At 52.3% G+C, this 11536-nt stretch overlaps 1 protein-coding gene across 1 annotated transcript in view; it reads left to right on the top strand.

Annotated features, from left to right (window-relative positions):
• The first annotated feature begins 5331 nt into the window (after nucleotides 1-5331).
• Nucleotides 5332-11536, top strand: part of LOC106805973 (exostosin-1a-like) — a 25402-nt gene continuing 19197 nt past the window's right edge. Inside the window, exons 1-3 of the mRNA XM_014807820.1 lie at nucleotides 5332-5448; nucleotides 7393-7552; nucleotides 8350-8441. Of these exons, the coding sequence (XP_014663306.1) occupies nucleotides 5374-5448; nucleotides 7393-7552; nucleotides 8350-8441 (327 nt within the window). The 5' untranslated portion in view covers nucleotides 5332-5373. The remainder of the gene's footprint in view (nucleotides 5449-7392; nucleotides 7553-8349; nucleotides 8442-11536) is intronic.

The following is an 11536-nucleotide window of genomic DNA, read 5'->3' as shown; positions in this document are numbered from 1 at the left end:
TTCTATCTCCCCACCTCTTTCCACATCTCTCTCTCTCTCTCTCTCTCTCTCTCTGTCTCTCTCTCTCTCTCTTTCTCTCTATCTGTCGCTCTCCCTCTCTCTCTGTCTGTCTCTCTCTCTCTCTCTTTCTCTCTATCTGTCGCTCTCCCTCTCTTTCTGTCTGTCTCTCTGTCTCACTCTCTCTTTCTGTGTCTAGCACTCCTCCTGTTTATTGACATAAACAAATGATTAATTAATAAAATGAATAAATAAATATATAAATAAATAAATAAATAAATAAATACGCGTTGGAAATGTTTCCGCAATTCTACGAAACTATATACGAAGTTGTCGCGCCATCTATCGAGCGAAGTAATTCGCCAATGCGCATGCGCATATCTCTAGGCCCACCGCCGTTCTCCGAAATCAACCGTTGCTACTGCGCACGCGCCGTCCAACCACATCAGTACTGTTACAGTCTTAGGACCGTGTCCTATTCCTCGGCTAGGATTGGAAGGCTGGAACCTTCCTCTCCCCTCCCCCTACACACCCACCCACCCCGCAACTAAGCTTTATTGCGACCGTCCCACTGGGAGAGCGAAGCCTTAACGAGTGGGCGTTATGCAGCAGTGCGTCGTCGTCGTCGTCTCGGCTGTTTGGAAACCACGGTGCGGGATTACGGGTCTGAAAGAGGCAGGCCCATTGTCGTGTGGGACTTATTAACGTTCGCTAGTCGCCGAGATCCGCCTGCGCTATTATCCACACAATAATCCCCCCCCCTCCCCCCGCTCACTCTAATATGTGCGTAACCGTCACTCTCACTGGTGCGCGCGGGGGAGGGGGAGGGGGTGCGGTGGAGGTTGGTGGTGGCGGAGGGGGGTTTGTGGAGGTGGTGGTGATGGCGGTGGTGGTGGTGGCGGTGGTGATGGCGGCGGTCGCGGTGTCGGCGGTCGCGGTGTCGGTGGTGGCGGCGGTTTGGTAGCGGTCGCGGTCGCGGTCGCGGTCGCGGTCGCGGTGGGAGTAATTCTGGGGCACGATGCCATGCCCGTGCGTACCTACTGCTGTGTATACACGAACCCGCTAATCTGTGTGACGATGGCTTGCGTAAGCCATGCTCAGGCAGGGTAGGGTTTCGCGGAGCTATCGTCATTCGTGACGCACCCGTGTCAGGAGCGTATGATTACGCACGCAGCGCTACGTAGGCATGGGCGTGGGGGTTATCCGTAGTTGCGCCGGTGTGTCGGATTTCACAGGCGTAAGCGCTAGTCGTCGTGTAAGGGTCGTGGCGCGTGCACGATGCGGTTGCTAGGTCGGCTACGATGCATTCATCGGTGTTGTGCGGATCGTGGTTCAAACAGTCGTGCTAGCACATACGTGGGTGTAGTGCAAGCGAGTCTGGTGCAGTTTACAGGTGCGGTGGTTTGAACTGTTGTGTTAACTAACGTTGCTGCATCGGTACGGTGACTAATGCAAGTGCAGTACAGCGAAATTATGGCGGAGTAAGTGCAATCGTTAAGGAATCATAACTAATGGCTAACCCCCTTGATATCTAAATTGATATCCATCCACCCCCCTTTATATCTCTTTTATATCACGACATTAAAGTTGGGAACGCTCCTAATGGAGCGTTAGCCCTATTGTAACTGGTGTTGGTGCAGCCGTTCGCATAGATGCAGGCGCATGCAATTTACGCCGTGTAAACATGGGCAGCTGTGGCGTCTCTAAGCCTAGCGCAGACCTGCGATTTTTGGTGGCTCGTTGCTGCAACCTGCAACCGCAAGCGATCGGTCGATGTGTCACCGCGTGTGCGCACACATGCGATTTCGAAGCAATTCTAGAGCAATTTGGGAGCGATTGGGCGCGATGAGTCGCTCAAAATCAAAACAGTTTGATTTCTGACAACTCGTCGCAAGCGACCAGAATCGCTACGGGTTGCAGTTGCACTTTCCCGCAGACGTAGCGATTTCACAGCAATTTTTACAGTGATTCTAGAATCGCCGTCGAGTTGCATGAAAACGTCGCAGGTCTGCGCTAGGCTGTATTCCTGTCTCACACGGACAAGAATCGGCACGCCACTATCTCTCCTGAAGAAATTCATTTCATCGGCAATTAGTGGGAAACGCAATGAAATTAGATTAACAACTTATATTATATATTATATTATTTAATTATATTTTTAACTTTACATTTCGCTCAGGTCGACCAATAAACCCGCGTATCGTGCCATACCTTACATGGGCGCGCTGCATGAGGGAGGCACTGTGTGGTACAAATTATCTTTGCCCGGCAGCGCTGTTGCGTGCGTCCGCCTTCATACAAACTATTCACCTACTCCGTGAGTGGCGCGTTTCAGCTTGGCAAGCATAAAGCGACAGAACTACTGCGTGTTTTTACGCGGCGACGGGGCAAGAATATGTCGAATGTAAAAAGGTCATAGGAATTGCTGCGATCCTTCTGTAATGGAAAGGATGTTTCAGCGCAGATCAATGCTCGGTGCACTTGTCCCTTTCAGCTAGAAGGACTTCTTGACGAGCTGGATAGAACACTTAGCCCCGTGGCGTTCGAGTCTTATGGCAATAGAATTGGTCATAAAAATCCCAGAAAGTTTTCCCTCTGGTAGTCGCAATTCGCAGACGTGCACTACTCCATCTAGTGCTGGTGTTTACATATGCGTGAACTAAGGGGGGTGTAGGCAGAAGTCACTGCTTCGGTTGGCTACAGAGTGAAGGTGTTGCTGCTTCCGGTGGCTGCTAGGAAAATTCATTACTGCTTCCGCTAGTTATACGAGGTGTTCGTGTGTTTGTGTGGGGGGGGGGCGTGGATGCGCGCGCACGTGCATGTTTGAATATCCGTTTGCCGTGACTCGGGTGACCACGTAGAATGACGGGTCCGTCTTTAGTGATGGAAATGTTAAAGAACCAGCGAGGGCGTAAATCTCTATAGCTAACTACTCCGTTATCAAGACCTTAACTTCCTTGCTATGCGGTCAGTTAGTTGATAGATTCTGAGCAAGTTATTCAACATACAGATGTGCTGAGAGGAGAGGAGGTGCGGGCGAGAAGCCGCACACTCTGCCTGAAAGATACTTCTCGTGCCAGAGGAGATGGAATGCAGTCGCTTTCCCTGGCCGAGCAAGACGCATGTCCTTGATTTATTTTAAACCAAATATAAAGGCTCTTTTAATAAAAAAAGGCTCTGCCCATACGGAATCTTCACCGGAATCACACAATCCCCCCCCCCTGTAGTGAGGATGCGACCGTCGTCGACAGCTCGCTGCTAGGTCGTCGGCGGCCACGAATATAGCTCACGAGCGATGAGCCGACGTTAGGCGACGTCTCTCTGTCAGGCGGGAGCTGTGCTCAGCGTATAGTGACGGCGGGTGATGCGCTTGTTCGTCGCTTTATCACTGTTTGTCGTCGTCAGCAAATTACCGGCGTGTGTGTGTGTGTGTGTGTGCGCGCGCGCGCGCGTGCGGGCGTGTTTGCGGGCGTGCGCGCGCGTGTGTGTGTGCGTGTGTGGGTGCGCGCGCATGCGTATGTGTTGCGTGAAGGCGTTCGTGTGTGCGTGCGTGCGTGCGTGCGTGCGCGTGCGTGTATGTGGGTGAACATGCGTTCGTTTGTGGCTGCCTACGTGTGTGTGCGTGCGTTTTGGTGCACGTGCGTGCACGCGTGTGTGTCTGTGCGGGCCACCACGTGTGTTTTGCCATTAGACGGCGACGCGTTGAAGTGGCGCGGTGCTGTGTGCGACGTGGTTAGAAATCACGTTGACGTGCGCCGAATGTATAAATGATTGAAGAAGAAGAAGCATTAGAAGAAGAAGACGAAGAAGAAGAAGAAGAAGAAGAAGAAGAAGAAGAAGAATAAGAAGAAGAAGAAGAAAAGGAAGGCGGAGACTGAGAAATAGGAGGAGGAATAGAATAAGAAAAAGATGAAGAAAAAGAAGAGGACGGAGAGGAAGACGGAGAAGGAGAAAGAGAAGGCGAAGACGGAGGAGGAGGAGGAGGAGGAGGAGGAGAAGAAGAAGAAGAAGAAGAAGAAGGAGGTGAAGGAGAAGGAGAAGGAGAAGGAGAAGGAGAAGGAGAGGGAGAAGGAGACAGGGAAAGAGAAAGAGATTGGGATTTTCGTGCGCTCGTCATGATACATCACTCAGCCGCATTACGCCGTCAACAGATCGTCTATAACCTCTCTATAATGCCGCAGCAGACTAACGTGCATTACTGAAAGTCACGTAGGCGTGCATGTCTGCGTGCGTGCGTGCGTGCGTGCGTGCGTGCGTGCGTGCGTGCGTGCGTGCGTCGGCTTGCACGCTTGTTGTTCGTGCGAGCAAGCGTGTGTGTCTTCGGGCGTGCCTGTGTCCGTTTGCACGCTCGTTGTTCGTGCGAGCACGCGTGCGGCCGGGCGGTCGTTCGTGCGTTCGTTTGTTCGTTCGTCCATGCCTGCGTGCATTCGTTCATTCGTTCGTTCGTTCGTTCGTTCGTTCGTTTGTTCGTTCGTTCGTTCGTTCGTTCGTTCGTTCGTTCGTTTGTTCGTTCGTTCGTTCGTTCGTTCGTTCGTTCGTTCGTTCGTTCGTTCGTTCGTTCGTTCGTTCGTGGGTGCGTGCATTCATTCGTTCGTTCGTTCGTTCGTTCGTTCGTTCGTGCGTGCGTGCGTGCGTGTCTGCGTGCGTGCGTGCGTGCATTCGTTCGTTCGTGCATGCGTGCATTCGTTCGTTCGTTCGTTCGTGCGTGCGTGCGTGCGTGTCTGCGTGCGTACGTACGTGCATTCGTTTGTTCGTCCGTGCGTGCGTGCGTGCGTGCATTCATTCGTTCGTCCATTCGTTCATGCGTGCATTCGTTCGTTCGTTCGTTCGTTCGTTCGTGCGTGCGTGCGTGCGTGCGTGCGTGTCTGCGTGTCTGAGTGCGTGCGTGCGTGCGTTCATTCGTTCGTTCGTTCGTTCGTTCGTTCGTTCGTTCGTTTATGCGTGCGTGCGTGCGAGTGTATTGCGAGGCTGTAGACGCGAGTTTTTTCGTTGATTCATGCAGCGTCGCGTGCAATTCGCGTATAATAACGCCACGTTTTTCTGTTACTATTATTACAAATTCTGGCTTCTTCTTATCAATTCGACTGCAGCTTGCCGTCCCTAATATGGCACTGTCCAATTCGAAACAGAACACCTGCTAGTAGCACTAGCTAGTAATTTAGTTTACTGTTCGAGAAAGGATGGTCACTGCATATTACCACCTCCCTATTTACATAGCTGAGATTATAATATATATACGCTTATCACCTATCGCTTATCTTGACTGTGTACATATAGGTATTATATGTATCATTTTTTATTAATCAAACGTTTCTCCTTGCGTGTTATCAGGTGCCAAATGTAGTTCGATCCATCAGCAACCCAGATATTTTGGCAATGAGACAGCAGACTCAGTTTCTCTGGGAGACGTATTTCTCTTCAGTTGATAAGATAGTCATGACCACATTGGAGGTAAGTAGTTTACCTGAAGTGTTTTGTCACACTGACTTGTCCTTTGCCTTAGTAATTCACGGTATTATCGTCGGAATATCGTAGAAAACCTCCCTACCTGTTTTTCTTCTACTGAAGTCGCGGATGATATTAAAGCATATAGATAAGCATATAGGTAAGGGTTAGGATGTGTGTGGCCGCTATGTAACTGCGCATGCGTGAGTGGTCGCGCGAAAATGAGAGGGGAGAACCGATACCGCGTACACATACGCCAACACCAGAAAATTGACATTTTTGATTGACAGCAGAAACCATTAAACTCATTAGACCTCACCAATTTTGTTTGTGGGTTGAAGAACAACAAGGTACCCAGATTAACCTAATGAACGAGTCCCCTTGGTTTCCATAAGTTGCTTACGTTTATAATGCAATATATTCAAAAAGAAATTCATACTATAAAAATGTTTGTTGTTGCAAATTTAGTTTCAATTCTATGTTATATATGACGGCAATGCTTTGGCGGCGCTTCCAGATGGATTAGATATACTGTTTCCGATAAAAAAATTCCTACTACTCATCGACCTGTCAAACGAGCTGTCATGCGTACATACTTTTCAAACAAGATCCATTTCCTGCCATGTGTACAAAATGTGTTGCCGCATTTGCGCACGTATTTTCATCTTTCATCCATTTATTTGCATGTGATCAGTGAAGCGGTCTCTCCGACCGTGCGCGGAATAATTTTGAATTCATGTGTTTTGATTAGGTGTCTCCACGGGCATTTCAAAATTTACTTTAGATGCAAGCAATTGCTTGAATAGGGCGACTGAGTGGAAAAATTGCAATTATATCAATTAACGAGCAATTATTCGGCCTGTTTGATATGGCAGCAGAATTATGCGTGTGTGCGAAAGCGGATTCGATTCGATAAAATCCGGCCCGTGCCCAAGAGAAGGAAGCCATGCAGCGGTGCGTGAGATACCGAGATATGAAGCTTGTATGTCGCGAAATACAAACTCAGAGCTCATCTCTGAGAGGTGTATGATAGGCGATAACACCACACATTTACGCGCAAGCTGCTTCATGATGGTTAGTTAGGAAGGCAGGCGTGTGGATGGAGCGTGGTGGGGGTTGGTAGGTTTGCAAAGCAGGTATAGATGCGAGACTGTTTCGAGGTTAAAACTTCGAAACGGGGCAGATGGATCCGAGACCGGTTAAAACTTCGAAAGGGTGTGAAATAGTGCGGGCCGAGCGTCTGAGCGTCTGAGCGTGTGTCTGCAATGGTTTGTCACTTGTATTCAACCGCGCAGCTGTGCATACACTCATACGTACGGTGTCGCGCCGACGCCGCACTGGGTATGTCACGCGTTGACAAGCAAGGTGGATTTTGCAGCTCGCACACTTGACGATTTCGCATGCGTCGACAGCGTTTGCTCGAGTGTTTGGCGAGCTTCTACACAGCGTTCTTCGGTTTCGTAAAGCATATGACCAAGTAGAGGCGCCGTCAAAGCTGTATCAATAAGGCCGCGATGCAATTTTCATGACTCGAATGAAATATAAACAGATGCTCTTGGAAATGGAGCTTCGCGTAAAGGGAAGCTGCGATCGGAGCAGACAATTTCATCCCGTCTCCTTTTACCTCTGTGATAACATTGCGAGTGCGTGATAGCGCTGTCATGAAAATGTCGGTGGTAATGCAGTTAATCCGATGTGTAATTGCATTGTTCTGTATTCCCGGAAGATTTATCGTCGAGATATAGATAGATAAACACGCAGCCATGTGATACCACTATTTTAGATGGGCTTCTGATAGCATTAGTTCTTCCTTGTATATATTTTATTAGCCACTAGGTTTAATGTACCATACTGTCCATACAGCAGGCGTTTGCGCGAGCGATGTAGCCATACTGTAGGTGAGGCAAGTTCAATCGGTATAGATGGCGCCGCCTTCGTTTTCCGTTGCAGATAGTAAAGGATCGCATCAGTCGGCACCTGTCGCGCGCGAGTCTACAGTGGAACCACACGCCGGGCGGCCTGGTCTCATTGCCGCAGTACTCCGAGAATCTGCAAGATTTCCCCTTCTATTTAAATGCCTTCAATTTGCATCCATCCAGTGCTTTCACAGGTAAGGTGGGCGGGCGCGAGCGCGTGTTAAACCTAGCCGCGCATTCTCGCGTGGTGTTATAATTGGGTCTCCTTCTCGATACGTATCCTCGCCCAGCGTCTGACGAACGAGTTAGCTGTGCTGCGTTCAATACTCTTGTCACGAACATTGTGTTTGTGAGCCTTCCTCGTAACCCATGTTATGGCTAACGATGTTTGCCTCTTGAAGCTCTTAAAGCCGCACAATGCGCATCCAAACGCTAATTTCTCCAGTACTAGACTAGCAAATACTTCGTGTCATGCATAATCATACTACCTTATGGCAAAATAAACTCTAGTTCCTCCCATTTCACTGCGCGTTGTCTTATAAAAGGTATTTGAAAATACCTCCAATGTTGTTCAAATTCTCCGATGTTGTTGACAGTTTCGCGTTGCTCTCCCAAGCAACCGTGCAGCGGTGCTGCGGTACAGCGGGACGGGTGTAGCAAAGATAAAAACATGTGACGTCACCTAACCACTTCGAGGCTAAATTGTTTGGCAATTAAGTCGGCGTTGGGCCGTTGGCGCCAGAATGCCAGTTTTCTCACCTCTTTCGCGTGGGTTTTAAGCAAACGCGCAGTGAAATGGGAGGAACTAGAGTTTATTTTGTCACAAGGTAGTGTGATTATGCATGCCACGAAGTATTTGCTAGTCTAGTACTGGAGAAATCAGCGTTTGGATGCGCATTGTGCGGCTTTAATGTCTTTACCGTTGAAGTGTTTGTGTACGGTGTCCACTCGGTAGTAACTCACTCAGTAATGACGGTGTGTTCCTCCACAGCTGTGATCTATGCGACCAGCCCTATTGTGACAGCGTCGTCAGCTATCTACAAGTTAATGAAGAATGTAGTCAGTTCTCAACATGTAGATAAGGTAAGCACTCTTCGCTCCAGGGGGCGCACGGGCGTCGTGTTTCACGCGGGTAGACGGGTTTTGTCTCTATCGGCGGTTTTGGTATTCCATATGTTGTGAGCAATCAATACATTTGTGATGTGGCAACTCTCTTAATTGCTTAATTGAAATTCAAATTAATTTGCAACATTTAGATGAACTGATGAATAATTGGTGAAATCCTTACGGCTCTCTCGCTCTGACAAAACTTTGCTCGCGGTGAATTTATGCAATCGAAAATTCTGTTTAACACCCAGTAGTATTGTTATGGCTTGCTATGATATATGAATATGCATTAGAGAGGCCTAAGCCTTCAGTACTAGTTCAGAATCTATTCATGTCCCATAATTCGTCTAAAAAGAAAGCATCTATAATTTACCGAGTGGAAAGCTAGTAGTGATGGAAGTCGCGTGTAGTGCTTCCCTTTCCTTCTCCGTCTCCCTGCTCATGCCCCTCCTCTTCTCCTATTCCTCTTCCTATCCGTCTCCCTCTCCCTTTCCATCTCCAATTATATCTTTCTTTCTATCTCGCTCATCCCGTTTTATATTCCCCTCTTCCTCCCCCTCCCCATGCCCCTCTTTCTTCCATCTCCCTCTACCTTTCAGCCTTCTCCCTCTCACTGTCTCTTCTTTTCCAGCCATGTTTCTGTGACTCAACGTTGATTACAGTATCGTTATTGCTAGCTGTGATATGTGAATAGCCAGCAGTTATGAGCATGAATATGCCAAATGATCGTAGTCCCAAATTTCTATTCGTATTTCAGTCACAAGCAGTCTATTTCCTGAATCTTTGATCCTGTTCCATTGTCGATTCAAGTGTTTTATAGGCGCAGCTGTTCTGTGTTAGTTTAGCTCCATGCATTCCATTCATGCCCCCTGCCCTTCTCTCTCCATGTGTCTTTGATGCCTCCATGCTTTCGTGCCGCTGTCCGTACGTGGCTACATGCCTACATGCCTCCGTACCTGCATCCATCCATCCATCCATCCATCCATCCATCCATCTCCTCTTTCTGTCTCCACCTGCTCTCACTCTTCTCTGTACTCGACTACTCGAAAGGTCTATGCTTTACTGGCAGTTGAGCAGTGTAGTCGTGGTGAAGGAGTCAAGTTAGTCTGGCTAGATTGCGGGCTATCAGGCGTGGCGCCTTATTGCGATGTAAAGCCGGCGCACACTGAGTAATTTACTGCGAGTAGAATGATGCATCGTCAAATATGTGGGCGTTGGCTTATGCGATCCTTGGCTTAGCGTCTGTGGAAAGCGCATCTTGTGCGCGGGGGCGCCGCGCAGAGCCTGAGCAATGAGGCGCCGCCCGACGGTTTGTGCGCCAGACAGGCGCTGGCGAGGGGTCGCAGATGCTCCGCCGACGGTCGCGACGCTCGCGCCCGAGTTTTTTCCCCCGACGGTCGAATCGCCTCCGCGCCGCCGGTCGCCGACGCTCGCCGCCCGACGCTCCGCGCCGACGGTCTGCAGGACGCTTGCCTGCGTCGCTGGACTGCTGACCGCCCGACGGGCGCCGCCAGCGGTCGCCGAGCTCCCGCTCGACGTCCCCGACGGTCGCGACCTCTCCGCCCGACCGCGCCGCCTGCGGTCGCAGACGGTCGCGCGCGCGCCGCTGACGGTGTCGCGACAGCGCCGCCTGAGCGGTGCCGCCCGACGCGCCGCCGACGGTCGAGACCTCCGCCCGACGGTCGCTGACGCTCCGCCGACGCGCGGCTGCCGGTCGCCGACGCGGCCGCCCCGATCGGTCGCAGATGCTCCGACCGCCCGACGGTCGCGCGGACCGCTGCCGCCAGCTCCGCCCGACGGTCGGCTGACGCTCGGCCCGGAAACGCCGCCGCCCTTTTGACGTCGCCCGACGCGCTCGCCCGACGGTCGCAGATGCTCCGCTCCGTGCGGCTCCCGACGCTCTCGCAGCGACGCTCCCGACGACGGTCGCTGCCGCTCGCCCGACGCTCCGGCCGACGGTCCGGCAGACGCTCCGCCTCGACGCGCACGCCTGACGTCGCCGCGGCGCCGCTGACGGTCGCAGATGCTGCGCCGAAAGCGGTCGCCCGCGCTCCGTCCACCCCGCAAACCCGCTCCGGCCCGACGGTCGCAGACTGGCTCCGCCCGCCGCAGCAGCCGGCTGACGGTCGCACGACGCTCCGCGGACTCGCCGACGGTCGCGTGGACCTCCGCCCTGAACGCGCCGCCTGACGGTCGCAGACGCTCCGCCCGACCGCCGGGGCATGACGGTCGGCCGACGGCCCGTACGGTCGGCTGCGCCGCCCGGCCGGTGCAGATGCTCCGCCCGACGCTCCCGCCGGGACGCCGACCGGCTGACGGTGGCCGGGACGCTCGCCGACGGCTCGCCGGGGGGGCACCGTTCCGCCCGAACGGCGCCACGCTCCGCCCGCGGTCGTCGCCGGCGCTTCGCCCGACCCGATGCGACGCTCCGCCCGACGGTCGCGGACGTTCCGCCCGACGTCGCCGGGCCGCTCAGCCTCGACGGTCGCCGCCTCTGGCGCCGACGGGTCGCCGACAGCGCCGCCGCCGCGAATATATGACTGCGCCGGATTTGCGGAGCGAATTGCCGAAGTGCGCACGGGCGCCCACGTCTGCTATATAATGGCTTCGCTCCGGCGATTGCCGAAAGGACACGCTTCTCCCGCGGATTTGTCAGCGCATATTTAATTTGCCGGCGGAATTTCATTCGCGTGATAATTTAGGTTCAATCCCCAGCGTGCGCGGGCGCCGTTTCTGTGGCTACGGTCCATTCGTTAAGCTTCCTCGTTGGCCTCCCCCTCCGTCTCTCTTGTTCGCTTCATCTGCGCTCGAACGCTCTCTCTCTCTCTCTCTCTCTCTCTGCTCTCTCGGGGTTGAAGCTCGTTCTCTCTCCTGTCTCTCTCTCTCTCTCGCCGTCGTCGCGGTCGCTTCTCTCTGCTCTCTCCTCTCTCTCTCTCTCCTCTCTCTCTCTTTCTCTCTCGCTCTCTCTCTTCTCCTCTCTCTGCTCTCCCCGCTCTCCCTCCTCTCCTGCTCCCCCCGTCCCTCTCCCCTCCCTCTTCTTTGCTCTTCTCTCTATATATATATATATATAC

This window comes from Priapulus caudatus, unplaced genomic scaffold, assembly GCF_000485595.1.
Source record: "Priapulus caudatus unplaced genomic scaffold, Priapulus_caudatus-5.0.1 Scaffold0, whole genome shotgun sequence".
NCBI lineage: Eukaryota > Metazoa > Priapulida > Priapulimorpha > Priapulimorphida > Priapulidae > Priapulus > Priapulus caudatus.
This window is presented reverse-complemented; position numbering and strand designations above follow the sequence as displayed.